At 35.5% G+C, this 22,500-nt stretch overlaps 1 protein-coding gene across 3 annotated transcripts in view; it reads right to left on the bottom strand.

Moving 5' to 3' along the window:
- The window catches only part of LOC144977018 (b(0,+)-type amino acid transporter 1-like), a 53,685-nt gene that overhangs the window by 12,705 nt on the left and 18,480 nt on the right, over positions 1-22,500 (bottom strand). For 2 of the 3 annotated variants that reach the window (XM_078921713.1, XM_078921711.1), the window contains 7 exons: positions 10,674-10,776; positions 9,781-9,882; positions 8,823-9,155; positions 2,432-2,557; positions 1,592-1,691; positions 1,193-1,237; positions 182-305 (listed from right to left, as the gene is read on the bottom strand). In XM_078921713.1, coding sequence (XP_078777839.1) covers positions 182-305; positions 1,193-1,237; positions 1,592-1,691; positions 2,432-2,557; positions 8,823-9,155; positions 9,781-9,882; positions 10,674-10,776 — 933 coding nt within the window. Of the gene's footprint in view, positions 1-181; positions 306-1,192; positions 1,238-1,591; positions 1,692-2,431; positions 2,558-8,822; positions 9,156-9,780; positions 9,883-10,673; positions 10,777-16,170; positions 16,555-22,500 lie in introns of those variants that run through there. The other variant, XM_078921710.1, reaches the window with a different exon arrangement.

Genomic DNA, 22,500 nt, shown 5'->3' with positions numbered 1-22,500 from the left:
TTTAATTTGAATTGAATTTTCTTCATTTCGATCATTTTAACATAGTACCAGATTAATACATGGCCACGTATGTAATGGCAACAACTTGATGTTGCTTATTTTTGATTTAAACTATGTAAGTAGTTGGATATTCCATGAGATAAAATTTAGACGAAATTGTTCTCTTTCCATCAGAACTCACCACAGCAACGGCGTGAGAAATCATGATTTCCCCTTTCGTCATGACAGCCAGATAGCCGATATTTGCCATGATATAGCATATAGTAGTCATGGGTATACCGATCATGATGGCTCTTGGAAGATTTCTGGGAAGAAAGAGATAGAGAGAGAAGAGACAGATTAAATTATAATCTTATGACAATTACCTATAATATATTCACTAGAAACTAGAACAAACAATCTCCGATCACGTGACTTACTAACGTATTGCCTTGCTCTGATGTGGTCTACAGCTCTCAAGGCCAGCATTTCTCCTCATTATTCGTGTGACTAACTTTGAAAATTTCCTGATGAGAGCGATGTCTTGAAGAACTTCAGATCTGAATAAATGCCTTGCAGTTCTCGATCTTTTTCAAAAATTCATTATTTAGTATCTTTGATGATGTGCTTGTAATAAGTCTCCTCTGTAGTTTTAAGCAACTGTGATAGAAAAATATAAGGTTACGACTTTATTTTCTGGTATCGCAGAGCATCTTCTTAATTCGAGTCCAAACAGCTTCCATTGGGCTTCTTCTAGAACTGAAGATGGATGAAAAAAATACCCCTCTGCATTTTAACTAGTGATCTATTTGTTATTTGTCTTGGTCTCAAACAAATAGATCCTGATAATATTGTATTCTTTATAACAGACCATTATTGTCTTGTTTTTCGTTTTTATCAACGCTGGATTATGATAATTTATTTAAATGTTAAATAGCAAGTTATATCGGATTTAAAAAGTTAAACGTCCTAAAAATTGAAGCAATAAAAACAAAAGTGGAGATATGAGCAGGATGAAGGTGAGGAGGGAAGATGATGAGGAGGAGAAGGAGCAGGAGGTCGATAAGGAGGCAAGACGAAAACACGAAGAACATGAAGAAGAAGAAGCAAAACAATAGTAAGAGAAATAGGTCACCTGTATCATAGGTTTATATTTTTACTAAATTTTCTAAAAGCTCGAAATTAAGCAATGCTATTCAGGTTGGATACTTACTTCGAAGGATTCTTCAGCTCTTCTGTAATATAGTTTAATCCATTCCTGAAATAGAAAACACAGTCCATGAGGCAACTCATGAGATTGATAATATGGTACAAGTCACAAGATATACACTATAGGAAGATAAATGCGTGTTGGCTGATGAAGATTTCTGATGAAGGGGTTATCTCCCCGGAATGCTCGTTGTTTTTATTTCAATTGAATCATTTCTTTTTTATATTATGACACAACGTAATAATGCGGTAATCTGCACATGTTGAAATGTATGGCGTTTGTTTGTTTGTTTGTTAAATGCAGTGGCTTATTTTCTCACATCTTGTATTTTTAACATGTCAGCCAACTGTCTGAAGACGGCGTTGCGTTTGTTAATCAATGCCATAACACTTTGTAACTCACCATCCATCGAAAGCCCAAAGTCCGTTGTAGAAGGCTATAGCAACCGTGGCCGCATCTGTTGAAGTTCCCTCGAAACTGTCCTCAAAGCTTTCGGTATTTCCTAAAAATTAGAAAGGAAAAAAGTCATGAAACCGTCTTCAAAGCGTTCAGTATCTCCTAAAATATAGAGAGGAAGATTAAGTTATGAAACAGTTTTCAAAACAGTTTTCATTTCCTAAAACATAGAAAGGAAGGAAAGAGTCATAAAGTCTTACTCAAAGCTTTCAGTATATCCTATTACATAGAAAGGAAGAAAAGAGTTATGATACCATCTTCACAGCTTTCAGTAGGCCAACCAATGCTCTTCACTAACGTCCGTATCAGATTGTTTCTACTCCAATATTTTTATATGAGATGCTTTTTTTTTCTTCATAAAAATCAATGGAGACAAAAAAAATATTATATTTGTCTATATTTGAAATTTTAAACGAAATTGGTCGTTAAATTGGCCTCAGCTGGAATATTTCTCAAATGTTGGAAGTACATAATCAATTTATACTTTTTATAGTATTTAGGCTTGGTTTGTACAATAGGGAAGTAATATGTTGTTGTTACTGTTGTTTTTGTTAAGTTATTGGATGTGCTGATTTTGATGTTAATGATGATGGTGATGATGATTATGATGATGATGATGATGATGATGATGATGATGATGATGATGATGATGATTATGATGGTGATTTTTGATGATGATGATGATGATTCTATTGTAGGTTGAAATTGATTCAGTAGTGACAGTGCAAGAAGAAAGAATCGATGGTGAATGGCGGTGTAGCTAATAGAGGTAGAGCCGAAACGTACCCTGGAAAAGCTTGACGAGACCACCCACACTGATGATACCCAGAGCGATAAGCTTGGTGAAGGTAGTGACATTCTGTACCATGGTGGCTGCACGAACCGAGTAACTGTTTACAAACGCAATCACGCCTGAAAAGACACGTCAGGGAAAATGCATATGTTTTGTGTAAATTTAAAATGAAGAATAAAGAAAATAACTAGCTTATATAGATACAAAATTCTACTTTAAAAAAAAAAATAAACCGTGACTGAACATATTGTGACATAGAATGTAGATGGCCCCAAAAATAATTTGAAAGCTAAGACTTTAACATTTTCTTTAAACACGTATCAATACTTAATTCTGTTAATGGCCCCAAAAATAATTTAAAAGCTAAGCCTTTAACATTTTCTTTTAACACGTATCTATACTTAATTCTGTAAATCGCAACATTGTTTATAATTATATAGATGAAGGACACATCAGACACATTTCAATTGAAGAGTGCTTTTCCAAAACTTCCTAACTCCGTTTTCTCATTTTGAGATATTGAGGATTATTTTCCCTAAAATTTCTCATTCGGTCTATCATTATATCTTATTTAAACTTCAAATTCACACAAATCTAAAGAATTTTTTGTGTTATTTGATGCTTAATATAAAATTTACATTTCAATTTATCTCATGGATGGAAGATCTCAAAAAGTAGAAAAATTGACTTAACGAGTTTTGGAAAACCAGTCTTCTATTGTACAGAGATGACCCAGTGTCCAGCACTGTAGTGACGTAAACGGAAGAAGAAGAAAAATTGGCCAGAAAATAAGTCCTTAAATATCCATCGATTAAATAGACTTTTATCTTGTCAAAAACTCTCAAACCTCGGATTTCCTGGAAGTCCCGTGTTTCAGAATATTTGAAAGACTAGTTTTTTATTAGCCAGTCATTAAAACGTTTTTGTTCAGACTACTGCAGTTTAGTGGGGTATGTCTATTTCTATATTGTTTTGGCGGTAAATATAACTTATTATCGAAAAAAATGTGTGGGAAAAGTGGAACTTTTATAATTAAGAATGAAACCAGATGAAGCAAACATACTAAGAGAATGACATTGATAAAAGATAGGATATAATAGTTATTCTTGTTGAGTGATTAATTAATTAATTAATTTATTTATTCATTGATTGATTGATTGACTTATTATTGGTTTATTTATTTATATGTGTATTTTTTACGTATCTATCTATTCATTTATTATCTATTTGATTTTTATTTATCTATCTATTTATCTATTTATTAATTATCTATTTATTTATTTATCTATTTGTTTAAATATCGATATCGTCTTCTGGCCAAAATATTTTGAATATCATTTTTCAGAGTACTTCAGCATTTTTGTGACTATTTCGGTATTGTTTAGCGGGTAGGTTCCTATATTATTTATAACATATACAAAAGAGGAGTGAAAAAATGGAACTGTATACCCAAGAAAAAAACCACACAAGATAAACAAACAACAATGACAATGTGTGTCTTCATTTAGCCACATGATAGGAGCACAGATCAGTAGATTTACTTTATATTATATATTAGATATATATTTATATATTTATATAAAATCAAATATATATTTCCACCACTTTGGCGCCAAGTTCCAACATTTTCTAAAGTGGATTTTGTCCTTTATCTTACAACAGTATTATGATCCCCAATAGATCATAAATGGTAGAGGATTCGACTCACAAGCGAAGGTATCGTTTAGATCCAAAATTGCGGCGAGATTTTCCCCCGACCCCTGCTGGTCGAGTACCAATATTCTGTTACTGTTCTCTTGGTAAGAATAGTGTGTCTTATTACCCATGACGGTATTTTGTCGGGGCGATACCGATGCAAAAGAATTAATAGAGCAGTAAAGTTAGGTGCCCCAAACGTAAACAAAGGTCGAGAAGCACGTGGCAAACCACATGTTCCTGTCTTGACAGCTCACGTTCCAATGTAAATAATAGAAAAAAATAACCTTTAAAATTTGGCTGTTAGGTGGCAAAAGAAACACATATTCATAAATACTCGATCATGCATCAAATAATGTCTAGATATGGATATTTTATGGAACAAAGGTAAAATTTTCTAAAATTTATCAAAAGTTACAGTCTCTCTATTTTTAGACCAGAGCAAATTATTGCGCTGGTGTGAACAAAACGAGAATTATTCGGAGCCTGATTTTCATAATAATTTAGCCTTATATTATTATTTCTGCAACTGTTAGATTTTATGTAAACATATTTTCAATACTGAAAGTGTATTGCCTACAACTCAAACTACAAAATTGGGAGACCTATATTGTGCGTAAATTATTCCGGTCCCTAACGGAAATCACTAGCAACTTGTTATTGTTTACGTTTGGGGCACCTAACTTTACTGCTCTATAGAGCAGTAAAGTTAGGTGCCCCAAACGTAAACAAAGGTCGAGAAGCACGTGGCAAACCACATGTTCCTGTCTTGACAGCTCACGTTCCAATGTAATAATTGAAAGCTAAGCCTTTAAATTTCTTTTCAACACGTATCTATACTCAATCTGCTATCGCAACATATGTCTATAATGATATATATTATGGACAACAGGACAATTTCAATTAAATTTATCAAAACTTCTAACTCGTCTTCTATTTTGAGATATTGAGAATTATTTTGCCTAAACGAATTTCATTCGGTCCTATTATTATAATATTTCAACCTTCAATATTACCACAAATCTTAGAAAATTTTTGTTTATATTGATGCTAAATAATAAAATTACATTTCAATTTATTCCGGATGGAAGATCTCAAAAAGTGTAAAATTGACTAAACGGTTTTGGGATAACACGCCTTCTATTGTACTAGTAGATGACCGTTGTCGCCTGTATGACGTAAACCGTAAAGAGAAGATAAATAAATTGCCAGAATAATAATTCCTTTAAATTATCTATGATTAAATAGATTTATATTTTCAAAAATCTCAAACCTTCGATTTCCTGGAAGTCCCGTGTTTCGAATATTTGAAGACTAGTCTTCTTTTCTTCATACCAATATTCATTTCTCGTGTCGAATCTCTGTTACTGTTCTCTTGGTAAGAATAATGTGTCTTATTACCCCTGATCGTATTTTTCTGCATACCGTTCAATTTTACTTTTTCTCGTTACTTGAGTACATTTTTTTTTACGTTTGTCTTCTTCTTCAGACTGGTAATCGCTTATTTCTTCTTTTTATTATTATTATTTTTTATTATTTTACTTATTATTATTATTTTATTTTATTATTATTATTTTTTATTTTTTATTTGTTGATATTCTTCTTCCTTCTTCTTCTTCTTCTTCTTCTTCTTCTTCTTCTTCTTCTTCTTCTTCTTCTTCTTCTTCTTCTTCTTCTTCTTCTTCTTCGTCTTTTTCTTCTTCTTCTTCGCATTTGCTATTATTGAGGAGAATGACTATATGTCTAAATCGTTTTTACACATTTCCGGTATTTTCACTTCTTGGCATCTGTTTCACCCAGAGAGAATGCCAATTTGAGATAATTGGTAACATATACTAAATACGAATTCAGCATAACAGTATAAGTTGACGCTGGGATAGTAAGGATAATCATATTTATAAATTAGCGCAGGGTTTAGTGACAGTAAGCCATAAGCAAAGATGACTTACGAATTGATATTACTGCAACATTTTGACAAAACAATTTTTTTAAATAATTTGGCAAGATAATCTTTATTTTGGGGTTCTTGACAGCTCAGTTGGTAGACAACTCGTTTCGCATGCAATGGGACCTAGATCGATACCAAGTCAAGTCGATTTTATTCTGACAGCCCCCCCCCCCTCTCTCTCTCTCTCTCTCTCTCTCTCTCTCTTTCTCTCTATCTCTCTCTCTTTCTCTCTCTCTCTCTCTCTCTCTCTCTCTCTCTCTCTCCCTTTTCCACCCAGCATTGGTTGAGGTATGTAAAATATTTGCGATAGACTATCTCCTGTCGAAAGGGTAAAAAGCAATTGTTTTTGTCCGTTCACGCTTTAGAAACCAATGATTAAACTCCGTCTCCATGGGTCTAATGGCCGAACATGAAAATAAAGTGTTTTGTCGGAGGGCGACAATTTAGCTGGGAGCAGATGTGGTTTTTATATCGCTAGCTTTTGAATAAAGGATATAACATAGGATGGTTTGTTTATCATCTATACTGTAACATAGAGTCAATAGTTTTAGATTAAACGCTCTCGATTATGCATAAATAATTTTTATATCTTTTAATATACAAATGACTTTTGATACGTTTGTAATATTATATGAATGGAAATTCATCATGCCAATTACTTATAGAAAGAAATTCATCTTTAGAGGTTTAGTTTCGCATATTTTCAGGGTTATTGTTTTTTTAAAAGAAAAATAAGTGAAGAACGTTGAATAAGTCAAAGACTATCAATATCCCAGCAGGTAGTACCCTCATTAAAATAATGAACCAAGTATTTTATGATTGCTACTTTAATCAACATAACAGTTAAAATGTAAAAACCAAAATGCTTTATGAAAACCATAATACTATGATTTAAAATCATACCATCGCATTCTGCCTAGATTCTAACATGGAATTCATAAACTACGATGATTGGGGTTTGAACCCACAGATAATGCAATCTAACACATCTTACTATGACCAAAAATAAAAATAAAATAAGAATATTTTTTTAAAAGTCAACAAAAAACAAAAACAAAACAAAAACAAAACAAAAAAACAAAAAAACAAAAAAACAAGCGACGAGCATAGGCAACAGGAAAAATATTCAATTGTTGGATAGCAACTATAATAGGATAAATCCTACACAGAATCGATGAGTCATACGGGAAACGGAATATGTAGACCGTGATTGCTTGGGTTTTCGTTGTGTTTAACTATCTATACCTTCTTTTGATGTATTTCAAATGCTGTGGGTTTGCTGTTACAATATCCTGTATGGCTACCACATTATGTATGTAAGATACCCGTATTTCAAGGGAGAATGCAAGTAAAATTGGGTTGAAGAATTGAGGATGCATTTATTAAAAAGTACCCAATTAAAATGTGTCAGTTTATGAACATGCTTTGATTTAAGATATGAAAAGTAGTCCTTTATAGCTACAGGTCCATAAAGCTGGAGTTTGTCCCTGTTCCTATACCGTTGATCAGACAATAACATTTGTTTGCTAGCCTTATAGACAGGCCACCAATTTATCACAAAATACGTTCCGCCTGATACAAGAGGCCCAGAAGCTACAGGATGAACAGGAAGGGAGGTGGGTTCAGAAGAAAAAATATCGATTGCACTCGTGATTAATGACCACTGGGTTATCGATACTAATCGTGTAAAGGTAAATCATTACAGAAATGGCGCACTTCTGCTCGCGAAGTGCGTATCTTACTCGTTTATATTCATTTCTACTGACATTAAATCTATAAATGTCACTTTCTTCGATTTTTATTTTTTTAGTCTCAATTTCAGCTCATAGAAGTTTTAGAGTAGATCAGTCCAAAATCAACAACATCCAGCTGTTTAAATGCGGTTATGTGGTCTAGTGGTATGACGACTCGCTTTCGGATCGGAAGGTCCTGGGTTCGAGCCTCGTTCGGCGCAGAGTTGAGTCCTTGGAAAAGGCTCTTTACTCACATTGTCTCACGTACTTATGTGTAAAATTAGTTCATGGTCCTTAACAGCGTTGTCTCTGTCGGAAACAATGTAAGATCGCCTAACAGGTGTCATGTTTCTTTCTACATGTTATGTGTTGCTGTTGGTCAGGGATCCATTGTAAAGATCTTTGAGCACGTTAAGTGGATATTGCGCGATATAAATGCTCTAATTTGCTTTTAGTTAAATGACAAAATATGCAATATAGAAAGAACGTTGGCGTCACTCAGCTCTATTTGCTGTTTTCAGACAGCCATTTTAGCGACTGGTTTTCACTAAATTCTATCAATATGGAAGAAAAGTCGTGACGTCACACCTTCTACTTTTCTGGTTCATAAATAATTGGAAGTGTGTATGTAACTAGTCCTGAAGACGAATAATGAATATGTGACATATTGAATTACGAGATGGCATAACTATTTTAGTAGCAGGGTGCATAGGCAGATTCTAAGAATGGGACGTCAAAGAGTGAGGTTTGCTGGTCTTTATTGACAACCAGCATAATATATTTATAATATAAAATAAGATGCCATCACTTTGAAACCAGACAATCATTTACACAAGGTATGTATTCAGTCCTCCGGAACAGTAGATTTACACTTCGGATAGGACCTCAATCAGATTCTAAACGTTTAAGGTTACACTTAGTTTTGAGTGTTGGCACAATTCATCTTAGGGACAGAACATGTGAGTATTTTACTTCAACACATATCATCAATGTAACGAGTGTACTCACACATGGCAACAGCTGTGATCATTTTGACCAGGATGGGAGGAGGATCGCAGTCCGGGAAGAAAGGTTTGGCCGCGTACGTTCCCAAAGCCATGGCCATGATGGCAAACATGGTCGGCCTGATGATGAATAAGGCCACCCAGTCATACAGAAACGCAGGAAGCCGGGCTAAGCTCCGTGAGTAGTATTCCCCATGCTCCGGCTCCACAGCTTTATACTTGATATCTTTCTTTTCTTTTGCTGTCTTTCTATCCTTGGTGAAAGTGTACATGAGGTAGGCGTGTTCTCCTCCACACTTTGGTATCATTGTGCCCAGCTCAGCATAAACCAACGCCCCTGAAATTATTTATTTTCAAAAAACAACACTGTAAAGGTATCAATTCAATGACTTGATGATATATTCTGTGCTGTTTAACTATTTCAAAAAGTATTTTCTCGGCATTGAACTCCCCCCCCCCCCCGCAACAATTTGTTACCATAAAGGAAGTATGTAAAAATGTACATTCTATTGACTTGATATATAAGAAGATCTCACATTGTATTATATATCATTATTATATTATATATCATATTATATATTATTTCTGTCCTGAATTATCATCTTTTAAAGCGGTTTCTTGGTACTGCTTTTGCTTTCTTTCCAACACTTTGGCATCAATATGCTCCAGCATAGACATTTTTGTTTAATAACGTTGCTATCAATTGATAACTACACTCATCCATAAATCAACAAAACATCCAAGAGCAATGGACAGAGTACATGCAGACAGGCTTACTGTTCAAATCTGTATATTCTCATGAAAGAAAATTTCTAGCTCGACTTAATCAAAGTATATTGCAAGGCACCCCACGTTTCGTGCAAAAGACAGCATGGGATTTTTGCTACGTGTGTCATACCATTTAATTCGGCATGACCTTTATTTTATCAACTATTTCTTTTAGTCAATTCATCGTCTCTTACCCATAGTTGTCAGCACACCACATAGACACCACAAAATGAGAGTGAGCCCTACAGATCCACAACCTTCCAGCATTCCTTTGGGGCTGATGAAAATGCCAGAACCTGCGAAAGAAATCAGCATTTCCCGTAATTATTAGTCATTTACACAATATGATTTATTTATAAAACATTATGTCACATGTTTTGTTACAAAAGCTAGAAGAAATTTTCCAGAGCATTTCATTCCCATGTTTCAGTTTGAAATAAAATGAATAAAGTGTATGCAGTTAAGAAATCAGTTGATATTTCGCTACCTCAAAGTACCTACTCCACATTCTATGTTGAAAAATTAAAATGCTTCGTTATCTTATTTGGATTCCAGAAGAGATCCAAAAGTAAATGTAATTTTTTGTGTCATAATAACCATTTTCAGTTTCAAATAGTTTAGCATAATCTGCTTCACGTAATTGAAAGCTTTAGAATGGTCCAAGAAATAAATCTTTTAGAACATGTTGCTCCATTATTGATTAAACTGCACCATCAGTAAGTTTCAAAGTAAAATTTCAATCATCAATCCTCTAAAGGTCTAAATTTACAGTTGCTGACATAGGATGGGCATAGCTAAAATTGACAAATTGATTTTCTATGAAAAAGCATAATAAATTGGATCAAAATTTTAAGCTCCTCGATCCCAATAAGTTTTATCTATGATTAGTTAGTTTATAAAGAATTTTATTTGAACATTGGGCAGGTAGAGGAACATATTGTACTTCTACATAGTTGTAGTAAACGACTGCATATAAAAATATAGCCAGATATTCAAAATTTGATTGTTTCAGTTATAACAAGTAAAGAAATATATAAAAATTGAGGAGTAGAAAGAAAAAAAAAAGCTTGTTCCAAAGGCGGCTTACCGATCATTGTTCCCATGATGAGGGCAATACCAGACATGAGACTAACTTCTCTTCGAAGTTCCACTTTACCCTCATCTATCTCCCTCTCTTTCTTCTCGCCACCCTGTAAAAAAACAAAAACAAAACAAGAGATAAACATTTCTGTATTGCTGCTATACGCTAGGTAAAATATTCACAAAATCCGCCAGCTGGATATAACGTACAAACACACAAAACCATGTGTAACCCTGAACGTTTATAGTCTCGTTGATATAGTGAGAACTAATCATTAAAATGGCTGTCTAAAAAGAGCGATAAAGAGCTGAATGGCGTCAATTCTCTTTATTAATATTTTCAAAGGAATGCAAGAACATGCAGATTTTAGATTACAGGTTCCTTTTACCCACTGCTTCAATGTGACATTACGTCGAGATACTGAAAAGTGAATTTAGAATTAAAATGATTAAAACACACATTTAAATGAAGTGGTTTCTCTCTCTCTCTCTCTCTCTCTCTCTCTCTCTCTCTCTCTCTCTCTCTCTCTCTCTCTCTTTTTTTTTAGATTATTATTATTATTTTTTTAAAAATATTTTGTCTAGCACACTCATGCCCACACAAGCATACACAAACACATATAAACACGTGTCCTTCCTGATTTTATGACGTGCCAAATTTGGTTATCTGCCTGACAACTGATAACAACTATATTCAGGATACTCTCCTGATTAGTAGAGAGCCCCTGCCACATTACGTAAACCGAATAAGACAGTTTGTGTCACTTTTATCCCATTCAAATGACGCATTGAAAATACCAGTTTACCATCGAAATTCATTCAAGATTAGATTGACATTTTTTTTTCTAAAATGACTTAAATAAATTTGCTTTATTCTTTCTCAAGTGGAAAATTGTCTTTATGGTCTATTTTCCAAGTGCAGAACCGCAAAGTGACCTTGGGCGAGGTGACATCCTCAAGGCCACATTGCGCCGCGGGGAGTCGAATTCATTTTGGGTACGACGCCAAGACCACATCGCTGTACCATGCAGCTCCCCCTCCCCCCCCCCCCCCAAATCAATTTACTTCATTTAATATTTAAATTCAAAACTTATCCTCTTAGACTAACGTCCATGGTAGCATCTTTATCATCACATGGAAAAATTTCGAACACTTAAGATACTCAATACAGAAAATCATATTGGGTCTAATTATTTGATTAGATGCGAATGACTAACTGGCAACGTGGAGTTATTTACAGGTCTGATGATCAAAATGGCAATGGTCTCAAAATATCCTCAAACCAACCTAAAATATTGTCCATTAAAAATGTTAAATCAAGCCCATAATTGCGTTCGGCTCTCAGATCTGCAAACATGTACACGTCGGTAACTGGTTTTACACAGTATAGGATATTGTAAAAGTGTCAGTACAAAAATGACGCCTGATAGGCGATTTGTACTGTATAAAATGGAATAATGTTTCATACGACCTGTTGGGGGAATAAATGAAACATCGTGAATCTATTTAAACATTCACATATATCTATTTTATTTCAATTCATTTCAATTCAATTTAAAACTCATTCACTTAGAAGATTATAGTATTGTGTTTATCTGTATCTACCACTTAACTATAAATAAATATGTCAAATTTCGAAGATAATTATGATACCCCGATACTGGAGATCAAAGCAGAACTATTCTGATTATGGTACGCCATAAGAACAGTGTCACATTAGTAAGGAAGAGAGTTATTAGCACAATACCACGTATCGCGGCAGTAGAATTCGGACCCTGTGTCTTTTGGTTATAATGCGGCGAAGACTATACCACTCTGCTGTTTTCGAAATTTGAAGGACGAGTTTTCTGACCAAATTTTTAAATATGGGTTTTTCCAGAGTACGACAGATCTGTCATTGTGATAAATCATTATTATCGACGTTGATCTGTATCTAAGAAAAGTGTATTTAGCTGACAGTTTTCTGTTGACCTATATTTGATTATCTTAAACGGGGATTCTCGAGTTTACGTAAATAAAAAAAAAACGTGAGCATTTACATTGCGCAAAATAAACTGAATGGCATAAAGTGCTTTACATGGGGTTTCCAGGAAAAAGCGAACCTTAACCGTGCAGCTTTTGGGTCTTGTGGTGTGGCAGTCGCGCTTGGATCGGTAGGTCCCGGGTTCGAGTCCTGCTTTGAGCGGCGCAAATGTGAGTGCTCGGAAAATGCTTTTTTTTCTCACATTTTCTTATCGTCTCAGGATGTAAAGTTAGAACATGGCCGTTAACTGTATTGTTTCTGTCACAAAATATTGTTAATATCGCCTTAAAGCCTTCATGTCTCGTCCTACATTTTTGCTCTTGCTGTTAGCTAGAGACCGCCTGTAAAGCGCTTTGAGTACGTAAAGTAGATATTGCGATATTTCATGCTCATTTTTTTTTCAATATGTAAGACAATATTTGACGCTAAAAATAAACGCTGAAATACTTAAATAGTTTCTTTCAAACGGAAAAAAAGTATTAACCGTGAGATATTCATTTTACTCATTCTTTACCATGACCACGACGATGAAATGCGAGTTAAGCAGCTCTAGTATTTCAGTTATCATAATGCATAGTGCAAGAAAAAGTGAAATAGAAGAACTACTTTTTGACCCGAAATGTTTTAGTAAAAGTTGGGGGGGGGGGGGAAGGGGAAGGGTACATTCATTCTATCAATGCATGAAGAAACAGCAAAGATAATTGGCATCAATGAGAAATAGTTATCTAAATTTTAAAATTTTAATGCGTTTTGTCAATAATTAACAACGGTAGTGATGGTCTCGTAATTTTTAATTCATCTCTTGAATTTAAGTACTTCTTGCAGGTTGCATTATGGCAACGACACCCAATTGGTGCAAAGTGTTATCTTCCAACCCCTTGCCTCTATAGTCGTTGATGTTCCGAATCACGGTGACACAGACAGACATTTATGGAAGTGGAGATAAGATTATTGTTGGGCGTTGGGATAATAAACCAACTAGAGATGGTCGAAACTATAGGAGGAAGGGAGTAGAAGAAAGGATGATGATGATGATAATGATGATGATGATGATGATGATGATGATGATGATGATGATTAGGATGATGGTGATGATGATGATGATGATGATGATGATGATTTCTGTGATGGTGGTGGTCAACAGCGTTCATTTGTTTACACGACAGGTGTATTAGATTATCTCTTATTGTTTACCTGATGGAACTGAAAAGAAATGTTTTGATCGCGTCAAGGCTCATTTTGTGGCAAACGCGATTGGGGGGGGGGGGGGGGTTACTAAAAACTGACAATCCGAATAAGGTTATAATTATATGTGTTTATCTACCGTCTCAATTCAGTATCATCAACTGGGGTAACTTTGCATTAAGGGGGAACTTTGTCCCTGTGATTTTGGGGTATTTTGAATAATCTCAGCTTTGATGCACTTATTTTCCTGTTGAAAAGACTTGACTCTTTATCAAAGCAAATGGTTACCACAAAACGAAATATACTCCAATTGATTAACCCGATGTTGAAAAGTGTATTTAAGAAGAGGAAGATACCCATTTGTCCATCATCATGGAATAAAATATCAGGCCTTAGAGTTTTGGACAAGATGAGTTACATTTTAAAATCGATTTGAAGGACGAGTTTTCTGGCCAAAAACTTTGTTTTTTTTTTTATTTCAGAGTATTACAACATAGCCCATCTGCTGCTGGAAGCGGATACTCGGGTCTTTTAGTTTATTAAAACGATCTGAGTCACGTTTACGTTCTACCTTCAAATCTACCAGGTTTAGTCCGTACTGTCGCATTCTGCCAAAAGTCATTATTTTCATTTTGGCCAGAAAACTTTTTCTTTAACCCTCTCCTTACCATCCAATTTCAAGATTTCCCCCCAAAACTTCACACCCAGCTAACTCAAAATAGATTTTTTATCACTCAAACACAATAGCAGTAAAATTATTGCGATATATAATTTCTTTTGCAAAAACATGCTCTACAACACACTGTTTATTTTCTTCAAATTTTATGATGTACAAAAGAAATTTGAATAAGAAAAATGTTTGTTATATCGTAACGAATGTGACGATTTTCCAATAGTTGGTAAGGAGATAGTTAAATATCGGTCATTTAAAACGAGGCTTAATGTAAAAAGGTATCAAAACAAGATACTTCAAAGAGTTGTCAGATTTTAGACGTGTTGGAAAGTGGAGAGTACATTTAGTTGATAGATGTTGGAAGCAAACTTTTTCTGGCCAAAATATTCTTAAAAGTGCTTTTGTCTGAGTACTGTATTGTAATCAATATGGGTCATATTCAAACACTATCTTAGACTCCGTGTTACACAGACTTTATCAATTGAAGCACAACGTTGTAGCATTGACCGCTATTACACCTCTTGTAAATTATGTCCGCGCTTCTTCGTTCATAGTGCTAGAAATAAATTGGCTCATAACGTCAGGCTCTGGGCATTTATCCGACTTGTTCGTTAATCCGAAAATAATGTTCTGGAATTTCAAATAAAATAGAAAAAAGAAACATAATTCATCGGCCCTCGACTTGTTTCATATTATCTGTGAAACTTTGTCGCAACGATAGTTTGCCCTTATTAGGTATTGGGATATAAGTCTAGCTTTTTTTCCCCAGAACTTTGCAAATAGAAGTAGTGTTTAGCCATATTGGATAAATATTTAATTTGAGACCCATTGCCTCGAAGTAGTACAAAATTTGAACTTGGTTAAATGACTAGATGTTGAAAGATAAATTCTTAGTCATTGCAATAGAGTATTTTATCACTTTTATATCATTGTGAGGCGCTCGGAGCCTGCACGGAAGGTCTTGGGTTCGAATCTTGCTCTGAGCGGTGCATAGTTGAGGCCTTGGAAAAAAATCTTTACTCACAGTCTCTCTGAGTAATAAGGTTTGAAATGAGTACCTGTCCGGTATCAGTGTTGTCTCTTGTCTGAAAAAATTGCAGTATCACCTCACAGGCGTCATGTGTATATCCTGCATATAAGTGTTGATGTTGGCCATGGACCCCTTGCAAAGCGCCGTGAGCACGTCTATTCAATATTGCGGTAAACAAAAGCTTAATTTTTAAATGGTTTCGCCAAATTATCTTGGAATAAAGTCACATTAAAGCACAGGTTTGGTAGTATCCTATCTTTTCTATCAATAATTGTTTATCATCCCATCCTCTCTGTACCTAATGCATGGGCTTATCCATCCAACCACAGTAGTAGTAGTAGTAGTAGTAGTAGTAGTAGTAGTAGTAGTAGTAGTAGTAGTAGTAGTAGTAGTAGTAGTAGTAGTAGAAGTAATAGAAGTATTACTTTTAATAGCAGAAGCAGCAGTAGCAGAAGCAATTTTAGTAGCCTAATAGAAGTGGCAGTGTTTATGTCTTAACAGCAAGTGATGAATGTGATATGATAATGACAATGGTATGAGTAATAAATAAAAGTGACACTGTTACACATATGAACAATGACTATCTTATTTACCTTACATGGGTCCCACTTCGCAAGAGAAGAAACCACATTCTGGGCCTTTTCTACCATTCTCGGCATGTTGACAATAAATAGTTTTAAGACTTACAAACCAATAACTTTTATGAATTCTGATCTACTCCAATAAAAGATTTCTAGATGCCGTGGGAAAAAAAAAAAACAACACAAAACCGCGACAGACTTTTTCCTTGATAATTTAAAATTTAGTAGATTATTGGTACGAATATCTTCAAGAATAACTAAAGCACATTTTTTAAATCCTCAAAAATTTCAATCAAACGAACCTGAAACTAAAAAAAAAAAACACGTGGAGCCCGACTGGTAACCTTATTCTCGCACTCAAAAGTGATCAAGTGTCAAAAACAGCAAAACAGCTGTGAACTTTGTCTAGCAACGAATATCTTCTTCTATCTCATTCTAGCCTCCGTATAATTGTAAAGAAATTCGGAAAATTTCAAAATCCGCTTTATTGAAATAATGGATTGGAAAAGGAAGCCATAGATATAATTGATAATCTAATTATTTGAGAATACAAGGAGACAAGAAATGAAGCAGAGTGCATAGTCGTATTGAGGACAAACAGAATAAAGACGAATGTTATGAGAAATAGATTGCATTAATAAAATGTGCGTTATTAGATTTTTTTTTACAAATGTTTAATGTTGTTCATAGTATTATTGCCATTGTAAAGCGCATAGAACACGAAATCGTCAAGGTTACGCACTTTAGAAATGCTATTTATTATTTTATCATAAACTCTACTTGGGTTTAAAGGAGTACCTGACTAAAGGCAGTCAAGGAAATAAGAGCCGTTTTCTGTTTTTGTTTTTAAAAGGACACGGTACAAACTCTTTTTATTACTGACATCAGATATTTGTTCCATATGGTCAACTAGGAAGGAATGGAGGATTGCGCAGCACACTGATTAATGGAATGTAAGATTGTTACATCGGGGTTGAGACCGACACAAAAGCAGTAATCATTTATCAAAATAATAGATTGAGTATCAGCTTTTTTGGCTTCAGATGCCCAACTGTATAGCTGACATAATCCTCTAGGTTCCAAGTTGGAAAGTGGACTGCAACGGTACCCGTTCTGGGCCTTCTACTAACAAAATAAAGGAATAATGCAACTATATACTTAGAGGTAAATTTATCAAAGAATGACTACTTTTGTGTTTTAAAAATATTTTAAATGTTGAGTTTAAACTCAAATTGCTTAGTATTCCAATTTGCCATCACTTCTGTTTCTAAATAATCAAATAATTCAAAATAACTAAGATCTTGTAGAGAGAAAAATTTTTATCTTAACTGATATTTGAAATTCACATCCAAGACCAGTCATCTTCTATTCGTAGCGCTTAACCACGTTCACAATCCGGATTTTAACAAACGTATATTACATGACATCCTGTTAAGCGGTTCCAACAAATCTCCGAGATAAGTGGATCTATCATGAATGACCCGATGACCCGGCAATGCTTACCGTAACTGTGCCATATTTGGCCGGGACGACCATATTTGTCAGGGCCTATCAGCTTTCTGAATTTTGGATAAGCCAAACAGTCAGACTTTGGGTAGTTATCATACGACGACCTGAACTGCCATGTTTGACAAAAAGCATTTATTTTTCATTTTGTCCAGAAAAATATTACTTCAAATATGAATTAAATACACTATTTAGTATCACTATTATTATGGTAACTCCGAATAAGTAAAAACTGCAAAAGCCTGGGACTTCAAAGGAATCTTTTTGACAAGTTTTGGTCATCTCAATCTACTACACAATTGAAGTTAAATGTTGTTTTTCTGGGTAAATTCCAAAAAGTATTTTGTCGATGCACAGAAGCCTAGATTGAAATTGCTTTATTATGCCACAATGAACTTTGACCTTTGACTTTATTTATCGCATTGTAGCTTGCACGGTAAAAGTTAAGGAGGTGCAACAAGGCAAACAGAGAGCTTTGATATCGGTTAGACAACTATGGATCATACATGCTTGTCCCATGAGGACAGTACATGAAATGCGATATCTATCTCTCCGGCAGCCTTCTATCAAAAGAATAAAAAATTTTAATGCAACTACGTTTAAATCATTGAACAAAGAAATTCTCTAGGAGCGGGCAGAGAGCCACAGAGATCTTTACATTCATAAGTCAGAACTGTTGTGTCCTTATCGCCGAATAGAGCAAAATGGTTTGTCTTTCTGCTGAGCGGCCTCCGGGGTCGTTTCGGGTCAGGTAGGAATTGACTCCCCTTACTACCGGGTTAGGTTGAAATCGATTCAAGCCAATTGGGCATAGCACCGATAAGACGCTTAGCTTGTCAAGCATACTAAACTCTTAATTGGTGGACAAAAATTGGCAGGGGCCCATGTCAATCAGGAATCGTAGCTTTCGGAAACACGCCAATCCGACCCGGAGTCGCCTGAGTGCCGATGATCCTTTCGCATCATTCGTTGTCGTTTCTGACACAGCAGGTCTGATTGATTGATGAAATTATGTATCTCCACCGAAAATAACAAAGAGATTACCTTCGGAATATGTCAGGAATCTGACGTAACATACTTAAAAACCTCACATTTTATTAAATATATTAATTTCAAAAGCTTTCTTCTCTTATTAATTAATCAATCTGCTTTATTCAGTACCTACTCCGCAGCTGTAATTTTGATTGGTTGAAAACGTTGGGTAGGGCAGAAGCTTTTGCTCTGAGAGGAAGCGACTCATAATCACAGGGTGACCAAGACAGAGACGACTCTGATTCTGACAGAACGCTCTCAACTTGAAGACGTCCAGTGATCGGCATAAATCTTTAAAGGGGCTTTCTAAATCTGAATTGTATTTGCTCTCTACCTTTAGAAAAGATTTTAGTCAAACGTACTAGGTTGCCGTCAGATCCAATGGACCCAGCTTCCAAACTATTGATAAAGTGATCAGAAAAAAAAATTACTGCAGCCGGGATCAATACAGGACTCTTTACTTGTGAGGCGATTACTCTCCAATTGAGATATCAGGATCCCATGGCTGGTAAAGGGCGTAAAATGTAGTGTCACTGTAACATTTATTGGTTTTAGTTCAGTAATTAAGTTAGAGTATAATTCCTGTTATCAATCGGTCAATGACCGTTGCAACATCACAAGGCCACTCATTAGAATTTGTAGGTGGGCAGTGTGTCCGATTGTGTCATGGTTCTGATGACTCTGATATTTGTGAAATCGTAATAATTAGACTGATTGCGATAGCCTCTGCATTCACAGGCCCTAGGGGTGATACATGTGCAACATTAACGTATGAAGACACCTCTGGAGCCTTTCCCGGAGATCCACCGCGGGCGTTTCTAAAAATGTTCATTTTAACAAATAAATCAAAGTGCGTAACTGTCAAAATAATTCAGAACCAGCGTTCTGATCGCTAAGGAATAGACGAAAGTACGATAAAGCGCTATGGGCTACAGCTTACAGAAGAACAGCGCGAGGGGCGCTTCCACAATTACCCCTAACCTGAATCAACAACAACAACAAAAAACCCCAGAAAAACAAGATAAGTGACATATTATACAGGATTCTCATAAAATGCGGAGGTAAAAGTAAAACAAAACAAAACAACAACAACAACTGCCCCCCCCCCCTCTCCCACCTCCCCTAAATAAAATCCATTACAGTGCCCACGTGACATACGTAATAAACTACGTTTACGTTACTGTTAGACTTGATGCCCAAAATGAAACGTTTGATAAATGAATATGCCAACCTTACAATGTCCCGAGAGACGAGGATTTCATCTCACTAAGCTTAGACGTAGCTGTTTGCGGTTATGTGGTCTTGTGGTGTAACACTCGCTTTCGGATCGGAAGGTCCTGGGTTCGAGCCTCGCTCGGCGCATAGTTTAGTCCCAGGAAAAGGCTCTTTACTCACATTCTCTCGCCGTACTCAGGTGAAAAATTAGTACCTGGCCGTTAACAGCTTTGTCTCTTTCAGGAAAAAAAATGTAAAATCACTTAACAGGCGTCATGTCTCGTTCTTCATGTTATATGTTGCCGTTGGTCAGGGACCCATTATAAAGTTATTGAGCACGTTTAGTGGATATTGCGCTAAATAAAAGCTCATTTTAAAATTATTTTAAAAATGTTCTGTACAGTGTTAACCGAAATAATAAGCCTCCAATTTCCTGCGTATTTGAGATAAAAGCTAAATGTAAATGTTATAACTATGGTAAGTCACAGATAGGTGTATTTTTTCTAGCACAGACTTAGTTTTCCTTATGTGCATTTCTGCAGGCCAAACCCCCCCCCCCCCCCCCCCCAACCCCTCAGATTATATACATTCTTTAGAATTAAAAACGAAAACAAAACAAAAACGTGAGCTTTTATATTACGCATTACCCACTAAACGTACTCAAAGCGATTTACAAGGGGTCTCTAGTAAACAGCAACACTTAACATGTAGGACGAGACACGACATCTGTTTGGCGATTTTACATTTTATTCCGACAGAGACAACTCTGTTAACGACCAAGTACTCATTTTAAACACGAGAACGGTGCGAGAATGTGATTAATGAGACTTTGCCAAGAGCTCAGCTAAGCGCCGCTCACAGCGGGACTCGAACCCAAGACATTTCGATCCGGTGGCGTGTGTCATATCACCAGACTACATAAGCGCACAAATTTTAATATAGGCGATTGAGGAAAAGCATGCTGTTATGCAGATATGTTCAAAAGGTGACTGACTATATTTTGCCATATCGCCTTACAGGCGTCATGTGTCGTTCTACGTATAAGGTGTTGTTGGTGGCTAGGAACCCCTTGTAAAGCGCTTTGATCACGTTTAGTTGATAATAATTTATATAGGTAATTGCTCAAGCATATTCTTTTATTATTATTATTATTATTATTATTATTATTATTATTATTATCATTATTATTATTATTATTATTATTATTATTATTATTATATTATTATTATTATTATTATTATTATTATCACCATCATCATTATTATTGTATTATTATTATTATTATTATTGCAATTTAAAAAAACAAACTAGTTTTAAATCGCACACAGCTGTCTTGCTTGAAACATGCATTATGCAATTACGTGTCTGTGCCGTTGTGACATGACGTAGGTTTTACCACAAGCGATGCGTTTCGGGTGCCATAAAATACATATGTCACCCTATGATGTAATGGTGAAATGGATGCTTTCAAAAAGGGATTTACACACTTTTAGGCGGAACACAATAATATGGGGAATGCTTGAAAATCGCCTTTATCTTTCTATTTTTGAGGCTGAATCAGACGAGTTGGCATGGTAGAGCACTAGCTTCAAACACAAAGGGATTGGGTCGAATCGCACCGTTTGTTAAATCATAGCGTGATACTGCGACAAAAGTAATGTCACAAGGCACGTAGAATATCAAAAGAACATGGACAGTTGGTAAAGCTCAAAGTAGCATCAAACAGTTTTTATTGATCCTATTGATTATAGTAGTAAATAACATACATCTCACCGATCACTTTCTTTTGGTAGTGGGCGACGAGTTACTTATGGGGAGGTACCAGGGGACGAGTTAGTAAAAGTTTAGGTCGGTTGCCGGCGTAGTCGAGGTTCAGTTGGTCTTTACCCCCCCCCCCCCCCCCCCCCTTCTGGCCACTCAGCAATAACTGGGTCTATTAGGACTAGAGGAATCTAGAAGCGCCGCATCCAAAGAACATAAAACATTTAACTCAAATTTCATAATTAGCTAAAATTTATATCCCGATAAAGAAATTTGATATCATAAATTATTTGATCAGTATTTGTCAAAAAAAATTATGATGCAAATTTTAAGTTTAAAATTCGATTGACAACATCTAGTCCATCCCATGATTATACTGACGTCATTCGATTCTCAGCGTAAAGTACACTCCGTCATTATATTACCGTATTGACACGGTTGGTCACAATAAAAAATGAAATGTCTGATGCAACGAGACGAAACTGGTTTTGTTGGTAGGTTCAGTTGGTAGAGCACTCGCTTCTTCACACGCAAAGGGACCTAAGTCGATCTAATCCGGTGAAGTCCAGATTTTGTTCTGACTCCACCCACCAGTGATTGAATAGCTATGAAAACCGGGATAAACTCTGGCTCTAGGAGCTAATGGATCCGAAAGACTACTCAACATTACTACCAGTACGTATCGGTCATTTTTTTTCCATTTCTAAAAACTATTTGACATAATCTAATGCATCTCAGGCCATGACATCCGACCTCTGGAAAGAGATGGAACCCGGGTAAGGTAAGGTAATGCATATTTAATATATCTCACGAGTGGGAGGGATCACT

This window comes from Berghia stephanieae, chromosome 7 (genome assembly GCF_034508935.2).
Source record: "Berghia stephanieae isolate SIO BIC M18660-M18661 chromosome 7, UCSD_Bste_1.3, whole genome shotgun sequence".
NCBI lineage: Eukaryota > Metazoa > Mollusca > Gastropoda > Nudibranchia > Aeolidiidae > Berghia > Berghia stephanieae.
Note: the sequence above shows the minus strand (reverse complement) of the source record. Positions and strands in the feature narration are given on the sequence as shown.